The following is a 21,601-nucleotide window of genomic DNA, read 5'->3' on the forward strand; positions in this document are numbered from 1 at the left end:
AGGCGGCGCGGCTGCGGTGGCGGCGCTGGCGGGCCCGGTCCATGGCGCCCGAGCCGCCGGCCGGCTCCAGGGACGTGGTGCGCGTGGCGCTCAAGCTGCCCGAGGGCATGGGCGGCGGGGAGCGCATACGGCGGGCCTTCGCGGCGGGCACGACGCTCGAGGAGCTGTACGCCTTTGTCGAGTGCTACGACGTGGTGGCGCAGCGCGGGGACGACGACGACGATGTCGTCGAGGCGCCGCCCGAGGGCTACGTGCACGACTACCGGTTCCGGATCGCGGCGGTGATGCCGCGCGAGGTGTTTGAGCCGACGGCGGGGGCGACGGTGCTGGATAAGATTGGCAGGTCGGGGAATCTTGTCGTCGAGATGGTTGTGCCTGAGGAGGAGGAGGATGAGGAGGAGGAGGAGGAGAAGGAGGAGAAGGTGGATGGTGCGGAGGGAGTTGATGTATAAAGATAGGGGGTGCGTTCTACTGCTAGACGGCGAAATTTAAGAGAATATAACAGCACACTATCTTGGAAGCCCCGAGTTGCTCAGGAAGCTGTGGCTATATAGTATGTGCAATGCTGACATATCTCTGTCCCTTCTGTCCACATACTTGGGTAGCTTACAATCTGTATCACACGATAGGTACCTAGGCATCGCGCACTAAAAGAACCCCTTCCCAGAGACGACATCCTCCTTCTTCCTCGCCACCCAGAACTGCGCGCTGTACGCGTTGCGCGTCAAGGCCCTGTCGTCGAACCCGTACACGGCCTCCTTGCTCCAGACCTTGCTGCCGCCCTCGAAGGTCGGCACCCCGCACACCGACTCCTTGTCGGTGTCCCACTCCTGCTCCACGAACTCGAAGCCCATCGCCTCGGCCACGGCGACGACTTCCTCGAGCGAGAGCTGCACAAAGGGCCCCGTGCCGTACAGCAGGGGGCCGAAGTTGACCCAGTGCCCGCCCGGCGCGAGCACGGCGCGGACGGTCTCGAGGTAGGCCATGAGGTTGCGCGCCGTGTCGATGAAGAAGAAGGTCAGGACGGCGTCGTAGTGCGCCCTTTTGGCAGCGAAGACGGTGGTGAAGTCGCCCTCCACCAGCAGCACGTCGTGCGCCAGGGGGTCGGCGTCGGGGAAGGGCACGGCGCGGAGCTGGTCTGCCGTCGTGCGGTGGTGGGACCAGCCGTCGATGAAGGGGTGCAGGTGCAGGGGGGCTCGGGGGCGCGAGGAGGTCAGGAACCGGTACGCGGCGTTCATGTACATGCTCCACTCGTTGACGGTGACCTCGAGCCCGCCGCCCAGCGCCGCGACCTCGTGGCCCAGGCGGCCGAGCCCGGCGCCGGGCAGCAAGATCCGGGGCTTCTTCTTCTTCTTCTCCCCGTCGACGCGGTCGGGGAAGAGCCGCGCCACGGCGTCGAGGACGCAGGCGTACGCCGGCGCGCGCTCGGCGCGCCCGCCCGCGGCCGACCAGTCGCGGACGAAGTGCTTGAGGGCCTGGGCGACGCTGACCTTGTCCCCGGGGAAGCCCCGCGCCCCGCTGGCGGCGGCGGCGGCGTGGGCGGCGAGCTCGGCGTCCGGGACGCCGTAGAAGGACTGCGCGGCGCGGACGATCTCGTCGCAGAGGGCGGCGTTGGTGGCGATGAGGGCGTCGACGGCGTCGAACTTGGCCGAGTAGCTGATTGTGCTTTCGAGGAGCTGTTGGGGGGGGGTTGCAACAAGGCAGGATGGTTTAGTTTTTGAGGGCGAGGACGGGAGGGGGGGGGGGGGGGGGGGGGGGGGCGGGGGGAGGGGGGGGGGGGGGGGGGGGCGGGGGGGGGGGCGGGGGCAGAGGTCTGGGGTAGAGGCCTAGGGCCGGGGCTTGAGAAGATAGGGGCAGAGGCCCGGGGGCTTGAGAAGACGGGGAAGGGAGGGGAGAGAGAGACACGTACGAGGTGCTGCCTGCGCGAGACGTAGCGGTAGTGGTCGCGCCAGCGGTCGAGGTCGGCGCGGTTGAGCTCGGCGTAGCGGGAGAAGGAGTACAGGGCGTCGAGGAGGCGGTTGCGCGGGTGGTGCTCGTCGAACTTGCCGTGCTTGCGGCTCATGCGCTCGAGCAGCCGGGCTTTCTCGTCGAGGTGCCGCTGGCCGAGGGCGGGAGGTGCCTCGGTGACAACGGAGACAATGACCTTGTAGACGGGGGAGGCTTGCGGGAGGAGGGCGTCCTGGGATTTCGCTTGTGTTAGTGGCCCTCCTCTGGGTGTCTGTGAGGCAAGAGAAGGGGTTGTTGGAAGTATACATCGCTGGCTAGGCCTGGTCCTTGTTTGTTGGTATGGACGTCTACTGATCTGTCGCCTTTGGTATCCGTTGCCACGGCCGGAGGAGTGTGGCCGAGGAGGACCAGCAGGCCCAGGACCGGGGCGAGATACTTCATGCTGCACGGGAGGATCTATTTGCTGCAGCGGTATGTCACGCAAAACAGACGATCACGACGACAACACCCAGAACATCTCAACCGTCTAGTGATTCTCACAGAGTGAATTGTGCGCCGGAGAGCGAAAGAGTTTTCTTTCAAGACTGTCTGCTGGCTTGAGAACCTTGAGGGAGCCAAGACTTTGGGGGACTTACACACACACACACAAACACACACTCAGCTAAGTATCGTGGGATCCAGTATCACAAAGCACCCTTCTTTATACCCGGCAGATTGAGGACTTGTCGTTTTCAAGAGACTCGCTTCAACCTGAATCAGTAGTGCGGTCAGTGTTCATAATCAGTACCTAGGTAGATTGTGATATAAGTAAGTGTTGGGTGTTGGTACGGTACGGTACGCGTGCGTGCGCGTCCCGGGGCCAGCCTTGAAATCATTGGCGGCGGATGACCGAGCGTGTTGCGTCATGTCGAAGGCTTGGTCCGAAAGGCCAAGACGCCAAAAGGCAGTCAGTCAGATGCCGAATGCTCTCTGTCTGTCTGTCGTCGTCGTCGTCTAGCATCGCGGGAGGTGTTGTCGTTTCGTTGGTTTGTAACCACCACCACCACTACCACCACCAAGATTCATCAACGCGCTGCAGCTGATTTCCGTTGAAACGCGAAACAGACGGACTCGTCCCATCTGCCCGGTCTCACCCAACCAGAGATCCATTGGCGTGACATTGCTTGTGCTGACAGGAGTGACTAAATGCCCGCAACAGGCGCAACAGGGCCTGGGATGTCCCGCCGGCTGGATCCTTTGGGGGGCCAGTTGAGCAAGCCTATTCGCTCCCAGAGCCCACACTCCACTGTACAAGTACGGGCGCGTGGCTGTCAGTGGGCTGGCAGCCTGGGCCTTGCCTAAGGTACTTGTAGAATCCCTCCAGGGCTCTCCTGTCTTGGTCCGCTGGAGCTGCCTATAGTCACTGCCTATATCCGTCCGGATGCGGGGAAGCAAGGGAACAAGAGACACTGGAAGGGAAGAAGCTCACTGACTGGCTGGCAGGCGATCCCCTTTTCCTCGAGACTAGTTAGGTAGTTCGCCCTCTCGTCGCACCCGCATGTGGCTTGGACCTGGTAGACGCGCACCCCATTTTGCTGCCATGGACGGTCGATCACACACCCTCATTGGCGACTGACGATCAACCTACCTGCTCTGTCTGTCGCCTTTTCATGTCCATGATCCTTTTTCCCTCTCTTTCTTCCCTTGTCCTACTTGTGTGACATACACACCGATCCTGGCTTTCTTCCTCTCTCCAACGACCAACCAACCCGTACAAGCCGACGCATTGTAGCATAGCGACGACGATTTGTGTGTTTCCCCGTGTTTGCAATACCACCCCCAGCCTGCGACGCCCCCGTTCACCGCCCGCCGTTTCGTGCCGCTATACCGCACTGGAAGGGAGAGAAAGAGCACAGAAGCGCGACGACGACGCTGACGGCCAAGACCTCCCTCGACTTCCCTCAGCCACACCGCATCTGTCCTGCGAGCAGGCAGAAAGAACAATCCGGGCATGATGAAGAAATTCAAGATGGACAAGATGCTGGGCAGCATCAAGCGCAAGCCTTCCACTGCCGGTAAGCCCATTGTTGCCTATGGTTATAGTCGATCGCAGCCTGCTGACAAGAGCTTGGCGCCGCGCTCCCCAGGCACCAACGGCGACGGTCCGGTAGGGCCGGACGGATCACGGGCGGGAGAGACTCCAGAGCAGGTCGTCAACAGATGCATAGTAAGCCGTGAGCCCCCGCGAGTTGGCCGGGCCTCGTCGGAGACAGAGATGCTGACCTGAATACTTTTTGCGACAGAAAGCATTTTGCGGTCTGAGCGGCGCTGAACAAGCTGTACGTTTTGGATGTTCCCGGCCACACTGACTGGAGACCCGGTTCCCTCTTGTCTATCTGCAGACTACCTATTCTAACGCTTCTGACAGGGCGACGAAGTGACATTTCTTCCTCCCATCGTCGACGCCGCCGAGTCGTCCCCCGCAGCGGCGGCAGAATGCGCCCGCCTCATCCGGAAACACCTGCACCGCGACTTCTGGTCCAAGCCGTCGTGCCAGTACAACTCGATCATGCTGATGCGCATCCTCGCCGACAACCCCGGGCCGAGCTTCACGCGCAACGTCGACAAGAAGTTCTTTGACGTCGTCAAGGACCTGCTCCGCGCGGGCAGGGACCCGAGCGTGCGCCACATGCTGATGGAGACCCTGGACGCGTTTGAGCAGACCAAGCAGTACGACGAAGGCCTGCAACCGCTCGTCGAGATGTGGAAGAAGGAGAAGGACAAGGCGTCCAAGATCTACGCGGTAAGGCTCTTTCTCTCCCTCTCTATCTCTCTCTTTCTCTCCCTCTCTATCTCTCCCTCTCTCTCCCTCTCTCTCCCTCCCTCTCTCTAGCTCTATCTCTCCCTCTCCCTCTCTATCTTCTCTCTCTATAGCTCGAGCAGGCTCGCAAGCCACTCACTCGATAGCCATAATCATGCTGACCGATTTCCACAAGAACCATCCGCAACCGCGCACCCTCAACGCGCCGCCCTTCAACTCCTACGCCCAGACCTTCCACCACACGCAGGCGAACCGGCTGCCCAACGCCGTCGAGCTGGCCAACCGGCTCGAGGAGGCGCGCACCTCGGCCAAGCTGCTCACGCAGGTGGTGCAGTGCACGCCGCCGCAGGAGGTCATCGGCAACGAGCTGCTGCGCGAGTTCTCGGAGCGCTGCACGTCGGCGTCGCGCAGCATCGTCGGCTACATGCAGGCGCAGAGCCCGGCGCCCGACAACGACACGATGGAGAGCCTCATCGACGCCAACGACCAGCTGCAGCAGGCCATCAGCCTGCACCAGCGGGCCGTGCTCGGCGCGCGCAAGCAGCTCGGCCTCAACAGCGGCGCCGCGAGCCCCGCCCCGAACGAGCAGGGCGGTGCCGCCGCCGGCGCTCCGCCCCCGCTCCCGTCGCGCGACTCCCTGGCCGGGGGCGCCGGCGCCGGCGGCAAGGGCAAGTCGACGGAGCTGCTGCCGCAGATCGGGGGCGCGGGGGCGTCCTCGTCGCGCTCGCAGAGCCACACCCCGCCGCGCCCGGAGGAGGACCCCTTCCGGGACCCGGAGCACCACCACCAGCAGCAGCAGCAGCAGCAGCAGGACAGCTCGCGGCCCGGGTCGTCGTACCGCGTGCCGCTGGGCGAGGGCTCGCGGGGCGGCGGCGGCGGGGGCGGGGGCTCGTCGTCGGCCGCGGCGGAGGAGCAGCGGCTCGCGTTCGAGCCGTACCACCCGGGCTTCAGCGCGACGCCCAGCTACCTCGACCGGCAGGAGAGCGCGGCGGACAAGGTGCACATGCACGGCGCGGCGACGGGCGCAACTGGCGGCGGCGGCGGGTCTGCGGCGAAGAAGGATGCGTCGTCGTCGAACGGTCCCGAGGTGGCGGCTGGGGCCGGGGCCGGCGGGAGCGCGGCGAGCCGGACGCACGAGGCTGGTCTGTATGACGACGACGACGATGATGACGCGCCCAAGGCCGGGGACAAGCAGCCGATGTACAGGTATTGAAGCGGGCTCTCGAACGGGGGCATTTCCGCCACTGAAAAGGGAGGGCTGGCTGGCTGTTGCATAGTATATGTGCCGTTGGGGGGGCCGGGGGGGGGCCGTAGATAAGGACTTTTCCTCGTGTGTCTTGTGGTGGCTGGGTGCTTCTTCTTCTTTCCTCATGCCTCCTTGCGCTGTGGTTGCCCTTGAGCAGCGTCTTCCATGTTCATTCTTGTCCCCTTTCGCTTTTTCCCTGCTTTATTCATTTCAGAATAGATGATATCCCCAAATACCATTTTCAATGACCAGAAGATGTGCGCCCGCGCAGTCGAGGTTCTTTTTTTCTTCTCTTTTGTTCCAGATACATATGGAGAGACGAGTAGCCCAGACTCAGGGGGGCCTGTCCCTCCGGTGAAATTGATTCCAGGTTCTGTCCGACTCGGCCGAGTCTGGCTCCCGCAACGACTGATTGAGGCTGAGGCTGAGGCTCGTCGGTGGTGGAGACATTTCGGTGCTTCTTGGCAGTCAAAGATGACTTTCTGTCCTCTGCCGCACTGGACTGTACCTGATACAATACAAAATGTATTCGCAAAGAGACTTCTTTGGTGCTGAGGCGGATGCATTCTGGACAAGTGGTGACGATGATGGACTGGGAGTACTGTCTTCATGTCTGCAGTAACTAAGCCAGAATCCAACTCTCCCCAAGCCCTCCCTTTTTTCCAGAACATCTCAACAATTCGTCTGATGGTCTGGTTAAGTGCACATCATATTATGTGAGAGTTCGGACGAAATGATCCGGCTGCGCCTACAAAGTAGCTATCCGTATTAGTTAAACAGGACGACGGGCATGCTGCTGAGTCCGCGACCAAAAGTCGAGGAATGGAGACAGCCATGATCATGCTACAATACAGGCTAGTGACACACGCCCTGATGCCGATCATTAACGAACCCCGACCGACACTTGTTCCATGTGCCCCCCTCTGTACAAGTAGGTACTTGTAGGGGGGAGGGTTTCAGGGGCTCTGCGGGGGCAACTTCAGATTAATTCTTGTACTTGTAGTCACTTGTATCCCGTGACATCCTTGGCTGTCCGTGCTCTGCCCGCTCTTCTCAATTTCCGTAGGGCTTGCAGCGTGGCTTTCTTCCCAGGGACCAGCGGTCTGGGCCGCCCTCCCTCCCTCCCTCCTCTCCCCCGATCGACAAAAGCCCGCCCGTCCAATCGCAACCCTAGCCCGCTCGAGTTAAGAAGAACCTTGGAAGGGCCCGCTCAACCCCTAGTTAGACAACTTGTGCATGCCGTTCGTTGTCTGCATGTTCGCTGCTCGCCAGTGCGGCTTGTGCGGGCATGGGCATGGGCACTCGAAACAGGCTTGCCCACATTGCCCTGCCCTGCCCTGCCTGCCCTGCCTCGACATCTTCTTTTTTGCGACATTCCTGAGACGAGCCGATTGGACGGGTGAACCCTGTGCTGGGTCGTCCGTAACCCTCGTTTACCACTTCACCACTCCCGACCGTTGGATCTTCAGGGACGCCGCCCTGCGCAAGATACGGGGACTAGTTACTTGTAAAACAACAACGGCCCAAGGCTGGCTGGTGCTGCCACGCGCTTACTGGACAACGGAGTTGAGATATTTGCAGGCGGAAGTGCTTCCGACCGCCCGTCGTGGAGCGAGCGAACCATATCGAACCTTCCTTCTGCTGATTCGTAAACTCTGCCGGATCCGGGGGCAAGACCGAAGCAAGCCACGGATCTTCTGCGTGGCTCACTACTTGTACTTGTGTCTCGCGAAGACCAACCGTCGTCGTCCCCGCTGCACTGCAATGGGCTTTTGCGTCTCGAGAGACAGGTGCTCTCTCCGCTCGAGATCCCGCGTCTTGTGTGGTCTGGTCTGCTAGGTAAAAGGACAACTGCCCTGCTGAAACATTACAATAGTTACAAGCAACTACAAGTAGCATCGTTCTTAGCCCGGATCGATGCATGGGCGGCATGCGGATCGGCAAGCCAAGATTCGCCCCTGCCATGTTTTGGGACTGCCTCCTTGTACAAGTACTTGTACACTCCGTATGGCGCGGTCATGGACTCGACACGCTGCTCCGTCAACACCATCAACAACAACACCCTGCTGTCTGTCTGTCCTGTATCCACGTTGTGTCCTCAGCTCAGTGTCAGTGCGGTTCTTGCATGGGCACGGGGCTCGAGGCAGTTCTGTCCTGTCCCGCACCCACTCTTGCTTTGGTTCGAAGCAGAGCCGTGGGGTCGAATTGCTTGGCTCCCTGGGCAGTGCCAGTGCCAGTGCCTGGGCCTCGCTCTCGCCATCTTTTCCTAATTCGGGCGAACCTTGCGATTCGACACGGGACCCCACATGCCACGCTCCTCCAACGCCCCAAGACCCCGGAACCGCCGCCGCTGCGTGCCGTGTAAGTCGAGGACCGATGCCCGCCCGTTTTGCAGGGCACACACACACACACACACACACACACACACACTCACGCAAAATTGCCCGTCTATGCGTCGACTGTCTCCGCCCCATCCCCCCCCTTTCTCCTTGGTGATGTTTCTGATCAAGATAAGACATGTCTTTTGCAACCTATTCTCTCTGCCCGATGTTGTGCAAACGTTCAGTGTCTACGACACCACTCGAGCAGTCAGTGGCTTGCAGGTCGTCGTCTGGCGGCTGAATGTGATCCACTGGAACGTATCTTTTGCCCTCGGTCTTTCTCCCCGAGTGCTAGCCTGTTCCGAAATCTCTCGGGGTTGCAATACGGAGCAGGACCGCCGTCTTGAGAGACGCCTCAACCGCTACTTCGTCTCATCTTGTCTCCCTTTGCCGGGGATCTGGATCCAGGATCTGTGGGTAATTCGGGTAGATATCGCCGCCCCACGGACGACGAACTGTCCACCCTACCTGCCTCGTACTCCGTACTCCGTACTCCTTTACCTCCTCTGGCCCCATTCTCGCGCGCACACACGCAGGCAGCTGTGGATTGCTTCTCCTGCACTGTCCAAATGTCCGGACGACATGTGTGGAGCCATCTGATCTATTTGTATTTGTCCTTCCTTTTTTCCCGAACCCACCACGACGGGCTTGCCGTAAGTAACCCTCTGCTCCCGCCGCTGGTACCACGCTGTCACCTGTCATCTTGCTTATGGGGACGGGGAGCCAATGGGTTCCGACTGACAGCACGGAATCACACCTCATATCCTCACATTGGTCCATCCTCTTGACGCCCGCGCACGAGATTGTCCTTTGTCAACTTTGAACGTCGTTGCTGGTGGCTGACATCCCTCCCGGATGTCCTCTTGGGAAGACATTCCGTTTCCTTCTGACTACGTTCGTCCTCTACTCGGCTTTCCCATGCATATGCAGAGAGTAGCGGCTCCGTGACTTCACACCCTTCCCATAGTGTCCGAGTTACTCGGGTACGTACCCAACGACGCGCCGGCCGGGGCAAGCCACAAAAAAATGTCTCTTACTCTCCTTCCACAGCTTGATATCATCATCGTCCATGTGCGCCCACACACCTGCCTAACCACACAACCCCCCCCTCGCCGATGTATTTCTTTCAAAGATGCTCAGAGAAATACCTCCCGTCGCGGCAGCAGGAGCAGCAGCGGCTCCTTTCCCTCTCCCTCTCCCTCTCCCTCACCACCTGCACCATTCCCGTCCTCATCTCTTCCTCCCCCATCCCAAGCGGAGGATGACGGAGAAGCATCTGCCCCGGCGTGCTTCTGTCGTCGCTGTCCCTGCTGCTGCTGCTGCTGCTGCTGCTGCTGCTGCTGCTGCTGCTGCTACGGCGTCGACCTGCTCCATAGGCGACCTGAGCGAAGAGCTCATCGCTTTGATTTTTGAGCATGTATGTACACTCTTTGCCCACTCTTTGCCTCTTTGTTTTTTTTTGGGGGATATGTGGGTTTTCAGACGGAACTGCCGTTTCTCTTACAAGTAGATGGAGTGTGTTTGTTGTTGTACGTTTGTGTTTGCTGATGAACGAACCTAGCTACGAGGAATCGATCTGGCCTCCGTCTTCACGGCCCGTCTGGTGTGCTACAGCTTTAACCGGATAGCCTTACCTGTGGCCTACCGCACCGTGACGCTCAACAAGAGACTCGTCGCAGCCGATGCTCCAGCTCGGTTTCCGGGGGCCCTCGCCCACATCGAGGCCTACACCCGCCATGTAGTAGCGGGCAACCGGCTCGCGGCAGAGGGCGTGCGGAGGATACTCGAGAGCATCCGTCTCCTGGATTCCCTAACGTTAGTGCCCGACTTTGCTTTGTCATTTAACCTCCGCCATGCGTATGTAGTTCTAACTTTTTCTTGCTGTTTGCAGATGGCGCTTCGACACACGGGACTTCCAAGCCGGTAGCCTGTGGCTGCCGGCCGACGTCCTCTCTGCCCGGCACACCCGAGGCACGACAGGCAGACCGAAACTCTACATAGAAGACATGCCCCTGCGAGACGGCGGCGGCGGCGGTCACGGCACCGGCGCCGAGAACCACTATCTCCGGTCCGTGCCGGCGGACCTCCTCGTCTCGCTGACCATGTCGCGCGACGTGCCGCTCGGCACCACGTCGCTGGCCGCCCTGAAGGAGCTCCTGCTCTCCTCCCGCCGGCTCACGGCCTTCAGCTACCGCGGCTGGGGTCAGGGCACGCAGTTCGCCTTCTCGTCGCCCGCCGACGACGGCCGCCGCCTGCCCCCGCTCACGGCGCTGACCCTGCGGCACTACAACTGGCAGCACACGCGCCGCGACGTCGCGCGCCACTGGGACCTGTCGCGCCTCGCCGACCTGCAGCTGCTCTCGGTCCCGCTCTTCCCCTTCTTCGCGTCCGTCAGCCCCACGGCCCTGGCGGGCCTGCGCGTCCTGCGCGCCGAGGACTACAGCGCGCACCTGCCCGGGGGCACCGGCCGCCGCCGCGAGGCCACGCGCCGCCTGCACGCGCTCGTGGCGCACCACGTCCCCGCCGCGCAGCTCGAGGTCCTCGACCTGCGCTGCCACACGCGCCTGTTCCCGCTCGACGCCGTGCTGCGGCACGCGCCCGCGCTGCGCGAGCTCGCGCTGCGGGACCACGTCGGCTTCGGCGAGGACGCCGGCGGCGAGGACGGCGGGCGGTGCCCGACGCTCGGCGCGGGCCAAGTGGCGCTGCTGTCGCGGGAGCTGAGGTCCCTGCGCCGCCTCGAGCTCGACCTCGACGTCGCGGTGTGCGACGACGCGGGCGGGTTCCTGCGCGCGCTGGGCGGCGGGTTCGCGCGCCTGAGGTGGCTGACGCTGCATGTGCAGACCGTCGTCGACCCGGAGGAGGCGGAGGGCGGCGGCGGCGAGGACGCCGACTACGCGCAGGCGGTGAGGATGTTCCGGGTGTTGGTGCAGACGCGGAGGCGGAAACAGCTGGAAGAAGGGAAGGCGGCGGCGACGGCGGCGACGACGGCGTCGTGGGAGCGGATCACGATCAACGTCGGCGGGTGGAGGAGGATCATGGTGCGCAGGCTGGACGCGGCGTGGAGGGCGGCGAATGCGCGCGGGGTGTTTGCCGAGCGGTGTTTCGTCCTCGAGAGGCGGGAGGGAGAGGAGGTCCCGGACCGAGGAGGGGATGCGGATGCGGATGCGGAGGATGGTGATGGGCTTGGGGGGATGATTGTGAGGGAGGAGTTGGCTGAGGAGAGGCTTTGAAAACTTGATTGAAGGTAGGGTGTTTTGATGGTACCCCCCTCTGATATCTGATATCTGATGACTTGGGTTGGAAAGAATGAGGTTTTTTTCTGTGGACGCCAGGACTGATGATGATGAAGGTGATGGCATGTATTGGGGGTGAACAGTACCAGTGGTGAGAGTTTATGAGATTATGACTACGCTACCTAGGTACATAGAGATACAGCATTAGACTGCTAAGACAGGGCCCCCCACAACTTGGACCGCCTCCCCGCGGACCACCTCAATTTCAATTTACATTTGCCCATCTCCACAACATTGTACGATAAACGCGTCAATTCTCAACCAATTTCTATGGGATCGCCACCAAATTGAAGCTATTCGCAGATGGGTTCAAAATATACACGGAATCCAAGCTTCAAGATGCGATGATCCACGACGTGCGACAAGGCATGTCCCTACACGCCGCTGCGGCGGTCCATGGGGGTCCCGCGTACCACCCTTCAGCGACGATAACGGCGGCAGTATTCCCATCCAGACTTGCTAAAGAACGCTCTCAAAAGCTCTCAAGCCATCAGGAGGAGGACCAATTGGCTCGATGGGCAGTTCACACAGGCGGATCTAGGGCTGGCCCCCGACCCATACATAGCCAGCTTCGAGAGATGGGGCCAACGGTTGCTGGCTGCCCACTGGGACCGGCCACCAACATCTTGGGAAGAATTGGATAGACCAGTTTCTTAAGCGGAATCCGTCTATCCATGCAATCAAAAGGCAGGAAGATTGATTTTAACCGGCTTGGAGGCACCACATCTGATGTCATCAAGGCCTTCTTTGCCCGGCCAAGGCTCCCAGCGATCGCCAAAGTGCTCGAGTCGTCTTGTGGCTGCGTCTCCGGTGTCTCCGGTTGCCCTCGTAGTATGCAGAACGATTAGATTGCAGGAGACGGGGTTTGCTAATGGTGCACAGAAATTGTTTGAGCGAGCAGGAGAGCAGGAACTCCTGTATAAACTTGGGGGCTTCAACCCGTATGATAGAAAGAGGCAGAAACCTCGATCTCGAGCGCAGAGGCAGGGGACAGTGTTGTCTCGAACAGCCGTCAGATATCGACAGCAACCACGGCACCGTGGCCTCCCGCGGCCCCAGTCAGGTCGCCCAAGAACGGCCAACAATGTGCCTGTTACGTCTGGGCTCATCGCCCATCAAACTGGCAGTCGTCGTTGGCCTGTATGACGCTGGTGAGTCGCGTAGACGGGGACGGAATCGTCACACCCTCTTCGTTTCAGTTTCGCTCTCAGCTGGTACTTTTACCTGCAGGCCTAATATATCTGCGACTACTTTCCTGATATAATAGTCTATGCCAAGAGGGAGGATGGAAAGTGAAGAGCATGCTAGCCAAACGTTTTGTTGGATCGTGATATTAAGACCTACTTGGTCTGTCCTTCCGCCAATCCATGGGTTGAAGTATGGAGTGAGAGAGCGCTTCTCCTGGACAAAGCATCGCATCACCGGGACTTTTACCCTTCTCGTCCGTGCATACGCGCTACTGTCATTGTGCTTTCGTCAACTAGCGAGGTATCTGGTAGACTAAAGCGACTTGGGCAATGTGGATAGTCTCGGGCACACAAGTCCTCTCTGTGGGAAGAGGCTTGAGCAGGATTCTCCTTCAATATTGAAGACATCGTGCAACTAAACCTCGAGCTGACGTCAACTATACACGTTTCCTTTAGCGGTCCAGGGTTTAGAGTTGAGCACTGCTGCAGGGGTGGCCTTGGCCCGCGGCCAAGGAGGAGTTATTTTCGGTTGCTGTGGTTGCGTGCCTAGTTAACTAGTGTGAGAACCGGTGATGGATCCCTGTCCCCTGTTGAGGCCGATAGAGTATAAAAGTCTCACGATAACGATGATGACCTGTGGGTATGGAGCCCTGGCGAAGCAGATTGCTTGTTGAAGTGGCCCGAGACTGGCGATTCTCCAGGATCAATCAGACTTGTGCTCTCCCAAGAGCGCCACCACCTCAGTTGGGGAACAGCTAAGTATGACACCTCCATCTAGACTTTGGGGATTTCCCTCGTCCAGGTTCCCGAGCTGTTGCTGCTTTACCCTGAGCTATGGTGACCCGAGTGGAGTGGCGACTCGGCCCGGGAGCCTCGTTTTTGGCCACCCTGGCTAAGAAAATGGAAGAACCTATGTACGGGTGTCATTTCGGGTACCTGTTCTCACTTGTAGCCTCTAAGGCTTGTCGGCCACGCCCGTTATGTCTGCTGGCTATTAAACATCGACGGTAGGAGATACCACTGAACGTGATGTCTGCTCGTAGATTCCACCGCAGACTGAGACTCTTAGACATGTCCTGCTGCATTTGGCAAAGAGTGTGAGCCCGCTGAGCGCCAATCTGTCTAACGCATACGGTTGTCATAGTCCCAAATGAGCCGATTATGCGAGTCCCTTGCTCATCCTGCCCCGGAATCCAATGAAGATCTCCAGCCCTGTCAGGCATAGAGGACCAGACGCTTCACAGGATGGAGGCAACCAACCATCCACAACGCCTCCAAGATCATTTAAAAGCCTAATCTGCGGCCATACAGCATTCAGAAGGAGGCAGGAACTTGTCTGACATCTTACGAGACATAACAGCTGCCAGTTTCAGCCCACTGAATCTTATACAGCACCAATACCGTCGCTCAACGAGGGAAACTCGTCATTTGCATATCGTGTTTCCACCTCTGTGTCTTGCAAGTCGGGGAATGGTCTCGTCCAGTATGTGATCTCGTAAATAGCCGACCCCAAGGCAAAAAGCTCCCTCTTGACGACCGGTCGATGCTCAAAATCCCGACCTCGACAAGGCAGCTCATATCTGGGTTCCTCACAGACCGTTTGAGGAAATGTCGAGTTTTGCATGATTGACCCCCCAAAATCTCCAATCTTGACCCGGTAATTGTCAAAGAGGAAGAGATTCCGGCAACTAAGATCGGCGTGCTGGACTCCTCGTGAATGAATATGACTGAGACCGACAGCGACATCCAAGGCCATCTGGAGCCTATGGGGTTCCGAGAGGCGTTCATTTCTCTCGATATACTGCCGGACATTGCCGAAAGGTGCCCGTTCAAGCCTGAGAGAGTTCATACCATCATGAACACTGACGAGTCCCAAACACCGCAGGATTTGCGGGTGCTCTCCGAGGTGGTTGTAGATGCCCTCCTCATGTCGCAGGGCGTCTTCGCAAGGCCGATCAAAATATGAGATCCTCTTTCCCGCTACCCATATCTCGTATCCCTTGAGGACCGTCTTCTGATCGTAGATAGACGCGAAGCATGAAGCACCTATGCCAATGATGGAGCCAAGTTCGGGTATGGCGGTGGTCTGCATATGGTGCGAGCTAAGTCCCGACTTTGGGAGGATATATTGGATGTCTTATGCGGGCGTGGGCGGAAAAGCTGCGAACAGCGGGATTGTGTATTAGTCGTCTCATGGTTCATCAAGAAAATTCGAGGGATAAGTGGCTTTAGTACTCGGCGGACTTGCTTTGCGAACTCCCCCTGCAGTTGAGTGTTGGCAAGCCAGTGAAGTCTGGAGCAAAGAGCGGACCAAAGCGGCCCATCGAGCCGCATCGTACAGTGGCACTTGTCTCAGCCTCCCTAGGTAGAGTAGGAAAATCAGCATTTTGGCGAGAACTGGGGTAGCATGTCGCCCACCCCTTTTACTCGGAAGGGCAGAGGGCGTATGGTCCCGACTTCGACACAGAGCCGAAGACTGCCTCGGAACAGAACATGCCTTCATCGGATTGTCGCATTCCTTAGTAATGGTGCGAATGAGGGCGGTGTGGCCGACCTTGCAGGTCTTGTACTTCTCTGTATGCTTGGTAAACTTGTGCATAATGGCAATAACGCAGAGGTTGAAAATACTGATGGAATGAAGTCCGTGAGTCTTCTGCCAGAGGGAGGCTGGATACTAACAGAGTTCAAGCTGAAAGGTGGATGGGTGATCCATCCTTTCAAGTGCTGCAGACGTATTCTTGTTTGCTTCGGCTCCAGGAGACTGCAGAGATCCTCGTGAACTGTTGAACTGTGGGTATGGAGCCCTGGCAAAGTAGAGCTGTCAAAAAAAAAGCCAATGTTCTGGTATGGCCTTCACGACTTCAATGGGAATAATATCTGACTTGATCATAGATCCGCCACAACCTTTTGAGAGCCCAATACGATGGCTGATTCCGATTGTCCGAACAACTGCACCGATGGCATCACCCCTGCAGGGTTGATTTGCAGTGTGTGCAATAAGAAGGACAAGACTTAAGTAGGAGCAGCTTTGCACTGGTTCGAGGTGTCTCGTGGCTGAAGAGCTCAGAAGAGGACGTCTGTGGAACTGGTATGGGTGAACATTCACCATCGGAGTATCGTGAAATGTAAATTCACTTCACTACGTACGTTGCCGAGTCTAGCAATTTATGGGTCTCATTTCTTTCCATTGAACAATACTTATATCACACTCACCCACCTTTCATCCCTTCCACAAAACCAACCTGCCTTTACTCCTCTCTCAAGCCTTCAATACCGAAGGACACACATGTAAGAACTCCTTTGTCCTTTGGATCTAGCCATGGTAGTTGGGACAGCTCTCTAACAGCTTCAGAATTTTGCGAGTACGCTTCAAGACAGTTCTCAACATTGGTTCAACGAGTCATTCACACCGCCTCCGTACTCGGTGCAAATTTATTTCCCACTCTCCATCCTCAAAACAGCTCAATCTCAACTACATGCCTTGTCTACGGTGACATCGTCTGCCATGACCTCGGCTGCACCAGCTGAGAATGCGATAGAGGTGGTAGCATCGGAGCAGGCGTGGAAATGCACGGACGATGATCTCATCTTCGACCACAGTAGGGTGATACTGCGTCGGGGGTTCACGTTATTTCTTCGCTCGGCAGGAAGATCGATATGCGCCCATCGATGCCACAAAACTCGACCTCGAAGAGATACCCGAGACGTTTCTGTACGCAGCAATCCCTGCCAACTTCACCCGAGCTCCGGAACCACCCCCTACAAACACCTACCTCAAGCACCCCAACCTACTCAATCTAGACTTTAGGGGTTTCCCTTACTATCTAAGTTTCTGAGCTGTTACTGCTTTATCTTAAGCTGTAATATGCTGGGTAGAGTGATAATATAATCTAGAAGTCTTATTGTTAGCCACCCACCCTGGCTAAGAAAATAGAAGAACCTATATAGGGGTGTTTTATGAAGGAGATCTGGCTCTACTGGGGAAGGCTTAGCTAATCTGACCGACGCGTTCTTAAAGCATGAATCGCTGCAGTAGCTCTGTGGAATTGAACTTCAACCTTTTACACACCTTTGATTTGCCCCCTATCTTAGTTGTGACAGCTCTACTGCGCTGCAACACAGCCCAGCAACCTACGGGACTTCACTAACATTACCGTAAGAGTCAGCAATAACACCGTGAACTCTCCTGTAGCAAACACAGAGCATGATATCGGCCCACCACTTTCTCAATGCCATTGCATTTTCTTGGGGTTATAGGAACGAAATCCGGAACATTGTGTTTATCTGCACACCGAAGAACTTGTATTGATGGAGAACTATACGGGAGTTGCTGTCAGAAACGAATTTACCGCAATTCCTAATCACCTCCCAGAATGAAGCCACCCCTCAGGCACATTCCTTGAAATTAGAACGGAAACCAATTTCAGCTTTTAGGCAAGAAATCCAGGAAAACCCAAAACTTATCGACGCGATTCGAGAACACAGAGTTCTTCAGGCTCCCCCCCTCCCCCCCCCCCCCCCCCCCCCCCCCCCCCCCCCCACTGACCGGGCTCGAAGACAGTAGGCACCAGTTGGCTCGTCCCGCCCGTGACCTTGTCGTACCAGTAGGCTCTGATGCCATGCACGTCGACGCGCCTCTCCCACCTCGAGTGTCTGCCGTCCCGTAGGAGGATTTCCCTTACGCTGAATCGTTCATTCGTCTCACGGCACCGGTAGTCGATCCAGCCAGTGCTGTCTTTCATCTCCTTCCAGTGCTTGCCGTCTATATTATGGTATCTGAGTCCATATTCCCACCACTGACCCTTGTATCTGGAGCCTTTCATCTCGGCCAAACTGAGGAGGTACCTGCGGTTGAGTAGGATATTCCAAAATTCAGCCATTCGTTTGTTTCTGGCACTCCCCGTTCCCAGCTTTACGCGCCAGACGGACTCATCCAGGAAGTGACGCCTAAATCTTCTGTATTTATCTCTTGAGTAGTGCGCCTCGGCGTCTTCAAAAGTATCCTCATCGCGGTTCTCGCCATCGTCGGTTGAGTCTGGGTCGTCGTCGCCATCGTCGGTTGGGTCTGAGTCGTTGTCATCGAGGTTGTCTGGGTCCGGCGGGGCTGCCCGTTCAAATAAATCGACTTGGCTGCATGGCGCTTGAATCCGGCGATCATAGTCCTCCTTCACTAGCTGCCACTCCTGAAGAGCCTTGCTGTGGTTCTCGTGGTTCGTTCCCATCCTCTCTGCCATAGTCAGCAGCTGGGATTCAACTCTATGGGTGAGCTCCTTCTGTTTCTGCAGCTCACTCTGCACCTCCTTCAGTTTATCCTCGTGCATCTTTTGCATGTCGACTTTAAGAGCTTCCGATGAAGACTTCAGTTGCTCCAGCCGTGCCCGGCTCCTTTCCTGTTCCGCATGGATAAACTCCAGAACCTCCTTGTCACGGCTCTCTAGCACCAACTTCATCTGCTCCTGCTGCTCAACCTCTCGTTCTCTAATCTCCTCGATGAGCTTCCGCGACTGCTCCGTGAACTCCTTCTGCAGCTCTATTCCAGCGTCTGTTTCATCCAGGTTCTTCTTATTGTAGACCATCTCCTTCTGGATGGCTAGAGGCTGTGCCTCCGGTGAGTCTGCCCCAAAGCCCGGTTCGGCCAGGATATCCATTGCAGAGGTCTCGTTGTTGTAATGTCTCACGGTGCGAGACCCCTTTTCGATCATGAAGCCCCAATGTTCTTCTCTGCTCTTAAGTTCCGCCTCTCGCCGCTCACCATCTTCCATTCCGGTCTTGTCCCACATCGTGGTCACAAGAAGGACATTTTTCAGGGCGTCTGGGCCACATATTTTCTTAAACAGCAGGAGGTTTCTCATCTGGGTTCCGCCCATGCGTGTGTCCGAGATGCGATGGAGATATAGGATCCCCTGCAGCTGCTTCTTGCTTTGGAACGATTTCGTCATCCAGTTGGCAATCTCCTTAAGGACTTGGGTGTCGGTTCGCTGAGAGTCGTCGAAACCCGGGGTGTCGATGAGAAAGACTTTCACATCGGCGAACAGATGGCACTGGTAGATGTGCACTCCCTGGGTGCCTGCGGATCGAGAACCGTTAGTACCCAGACTCCAAGACAGCCGGTGCGTGACATACAAGATTTAAGGCCATGGCCAATTTCCGGCGTTTCCTTGGTACAGTGGGAGATGAATGTGCTCTTTCCAGTTCCTGTCATCCCCATGACGGCGATGTAAATCTCTTCGGGTTTGTCCTGCCGGGGACGATCAGCCCTCTCGCGCCTCCGAGACTGCCCCAAGTGTGAAGCAGCTACGAATTGCCAGGGCCCAGCATCGCTTCCGTAGTCGCTCGAAGCACCATCGAAGGATTTGATATCTACCATGGAAGCGGTTTGCTACGGCGAGGGGATACAGGGGAGTCAAAGAGGGGAGGAGTGACAGAAACGAACGAGCAATGCAAGAAAAGAGCAGTATTACTTTTTACGCCCTGGAGATGATCAGGCTGGCTTCTTGACCATTTATATAGCTGGCTCAATCTTGGCGTTTATCTACCTTGTAGGCAGCCAGCCCTGGAAAAGTGCAATTTGTGATTGAAACACGTCGCGTTGCATGAGGCGCGGACGGATGTCATGCCGTTGGGCAGTGAGGCAGAACATTGGACGTCGCCTCCGCCAGCACAGCCCGCTGCCGTGCAACTGTAATGTGCCTTGACAACACGGGGATTGGGTCCTATCAATACTCTCATCCTGGCTAGCGAACGGGAATGCTTCAGCTGCCACGTCGCTTTTCGCTCCCTCTGCATGAGGAGGTGGCTGCGGACTAGGCAGACCAATCGAAATGCTAGAATGAAGGGGGGATTGTCACTTTTAGAAACGTGGGCTGCTGACGGCGCTGGGCCTTGTATTACAGCACATCCAGCCTGACAAGGAGGCAGCCGCGGGGCAACACGGGAGCATGGGACACTCGCCGCGAGCGCGGCGAGCCTGATGCCTCGAGATACTTACCGTCTCGACATCATTCACATTCCCAAGTCGTGGTTATCAAGTCTTGGTTATGCTGCCGCGTGGTGAGGGTTTCTAGTTGGGACCCTTCGCGAACGTGATGGATCCATACCCGGTCCGGTCGGCATCACGCCCGGTGTCCGATTCGGTGGTGTTTGTGATGGGGAACACTGGTGCGGGAAAGACGACCTTTATCTCGGCACTCACGGGCCAGGACGAGGGAATTGTCCATGCACTTAGCTCCGGTAGGCGCGGCGCCAGTTAAGATATCCATCCGTACGGCTAGCTCATCCGGTGTACAGGCACGACCAAAGTTGCGATCTCAAACGTCGAGTTCAGAGGAAAGGTGATCCAACTTATCGACACCCCCGGCTTCAACGACACCTGGCGATCTGATGACGACATCCTAAAAGAGATTGCCTTCATGCTCAGCAAGGTGTATGTCCACGGATACAAAGTCGCCGGTGTGCTCTACCTGCATCGGATATCGGACAATAGGGTACCCGGTTCGGCGCTGAGAAGCCTCAGGATGCTCGAGAAGATCTGCGGCCTCGCAGCTGCTCCGCGCATCTTCCTAGTGTCCACAATGTGGAACCAGATCCGTGGTAACAGCGGTTTTATGGAGCAGGCGGAAGCCACCGAAGCGGAACTGAAAGCGATCCCCGAGTATTGGCAGCGTCTATGCGAGCACGGAGCACACGTGAGGAGGTTCTGGGCAGATACCAATTCCGCCGTCTCAATCCTGGATAATATCGTCGATCAGAGTGAGACACTGGACCTGACACCGCTCCGAATCCAGACGGAGCTTGTGACTGAGCAGAAACGGCTTTACCAGACTGGGGCGGGCGAGGCGTTGTTGGCATTCCACGATCTGCACGGCCAAGAGTGCACGGATGACAAAAGCGCAACCCCTCGTCCAAAGAAGACGGCGGCACATGGTAGCAGATCCAGGGCAGACGTCTCGGTCAGTTTGGAGGCTCTAATGATCGAAAGGGAGAGAGCATATCGTACCATTCTCGAGCAGACAGAGTCTCAGCACCATGTCTTGGTCGAGGATCTACACCAAAAGCAATCTGCATGCAGGCAACTCAGAGCTGATCATAATGCTACCCTGGAAACGATGAGAGAAATCGAAACAGATTGGGCTGCAAAGCAGGCAATACTTGATGACCGGCAAAGACCTCAAGCACAGCCGATGTTCAACAGAGACCAAGATCTCCAAAGGTTGAGGGAGGAACAACGTCACGTAAAGGAGCAATATTACGAACTAGAGACCGAGAGCAGAGAGAAAATCGAGAATACAGAGGAGACCGTTCAGCGCTTGCGGAAGAGGGAGGTAATGAGGCGAAATATTCTCCCTTTCCTCGGTGTCCTGGCAGGGGGCGGCGTCATTGCTGCAGGAGCTGTCACGGGAATTGTGCCCTTGCTTGGTCTAGGAGCGGGCTTCGCTCTCAGCAGTCTCGACAGGTTGAAACTTTCTCGAAAACAGGGACGCAAGGATGCCGAAGGCAAGCCCGGCAATATGGCGTCAATGTCGAGTACCAGCATGGAGGATTCACGTGAAACATGAGGTCCAACCAGGAAAGCCTGAAGGCAAGCAGGTATGAAGATAAGAAAATAGCTTCAATTTCTTTTAGATGACATAACTTAACAATAATTGAGCCCTCCTGTGAGCTGGTGGATCAAGAGTTCCCTACGATATGGCGTTGCCTTGTATGTGATGGTAGAAGAGCCGTACTGTACCCTGCCAAAACCAAATCCA

At 57.3% G+C, this 21,601-nt stretch overlaps 8 protein-coding genes across 8 annotated transcripts; 4 read left to right on the forward strand and 4 right to left on the reverse strand.

The window, feature by feature from the left end:
• On the forward strand, positions 1 to 452 carry E0L32_010680 (uncharacterized protein; the record flags this gene model as incomplete). Its single annotated transcript, XM_031133325.1, has 1 exon — positions 1 to 452. A coding segment is annotated over one exon (452 nt), but the record flags the coding sequence as incomplete, so codon positions are not given.
• A 195-nt stretch (positions 453 to 647) lies between these two features.
• On the reverse strand, positions 648 to 2,853 carry E0L32_010681 (uncharacterized protein; the record flags this gene model as incomplete). The annotated part of the gene is made up of 3 exons (XM_031133326.1): positions 648 to 1,676; positions 1,910 to 2,267; positions 2,735 to 2,853. 3 exons carry the CDS (start codon positions 2,851 to 2,853, stop codon positions 648 to 650), a joined length of 1,506 nt encoding a protein of 501 aa, XP_030989293.1.
• Positions 2,854 to 3,940: 1,087 nt separating this feature from the next.
• On the forward strand, positions 3,941 to 5,960 carry E0L32_010682 (uncharacterized protein; the record flags this gene model as incomplete). Its single annotated transcript, XM_031133327.1, has 4 exons — positions 3,941 to 4,153; positions 4,230 to 4,265; positions 4,355 to 4,729; positions 4,923 to 5,960. The coding sequence occupies 4 exons, from the start codon at positions 3,941 to 3,943 to the stop codon at positions 5,958 to 5,960; spliced, it is 1,662 nt and encodes a 553-aa protein (XP_030989294.1).
• A 3,546-nt stretch (positions 5,961 to 9,506) lies between these two features.
• On the forward strand, positions 9,507 to 10,029 carry E0L32_010683 (uncharacterized protein; the record flags this gene model as incomplete). Its single annotated transcript, XM_031133328.1, has 2 exons — positions 9,507 to 9,791; positions 10,003 to 10,029. 2 exons carry the CDS (start codon positions 9,507 to 9,509, stop codon positions 10,027 to 10,029), a joined length of 312 nt encoding a protein of 103 aa, XP_030989295.1.
• A 186-nt stretch (positions 10,030 to 10,215) lies between these two features.
• E0L32_010684 (uncharacterized protein) lies at positions 10,216 to 11,733 on the reverse strand (the record flags this gene model as incomplete). The annotated part of the gene is made up of 1 exon (XM_031133330.1): positions 10,216 to 11,733. One exon carries the CDS (start codon positions 11,731 to 11,733, stop codon positions 10,216 to 10,218), a length of 1,518 nt encoding a protein of 505 aa, XP_030989296.1.
• A 2,505-nt stretch (positions 11,734 to 14,238) lies between these two features.
• Positions 14,239 to 14,946, reverse strand: E0L32_010685 (uncharacterized protein; the record flags this gene model as incomplete). The annotated part of the gene is made up of 1 exon (XM_031133331.1): positions 14,239 to 14,946. One exon carries the CDS (start codon positions 14,944 to 14,946, stop codon positions 14,239 to 14,241), a length of 708 nt encoding a protein of 235 aa, XP_030989297.1.
• A 2,265-nt stretch (positions 14,947 to 17,211) lies between these two features.
• On the reverse strand, positions 17,212 to 19,221 carry E0L32_010686 (uncharacterized protein; the record flags this gene model as incomplete). Its single annotated transcript, XM_031133332.1, has 3 exons — positions 17,212 to 17,252; positions 17,401 to 18,921; positions 18,978 to 19,221. 3 exons carry the CDS (start codon positions 19,219 to 19,221, stop codon positions 17,212 to 17,214), a joined length of 1,806 nt encoding a protein of 601 aa, XP_030989298.1.
• A 718-nt stretch (positions 19,222 to 19,939) lies between these two features.
• Positions 19,940 to 21,409, forward strand: E0L32_010687 (uncharacterized protein; the record flags this gene model as incomplete). The annotated part of the gene is made up of 2 exons (XM_031133333.1): positions 19,940 to 20,084; positions 20,142 to 21,409. 2 exons carry the CDS (start codon positions 19,940 to 19,942, stop codon positions 21,407 to 21,409), a joined length of 1,413 nt encoding a protein of 470 aa, XP_030989299.1.
• Positions 21,410 to 21,601: the final 192 nt, after the last annotated feature.

Source organism: Thyridium curvatum, assembly GCF_004353045.1.
Source record: "Thyridium curvatum strain D216 chromosome Unknown NODE_89_length_163435_cov_79.615573, whole genome shotgun sequence".
Classification (NCBI taxonomy): Eukaryota; Fungi; Ascomycota; class Sordariomycetes; order Thyridiales; family Thyridiaceae; genus Thyridium; species Thyridium curvatum.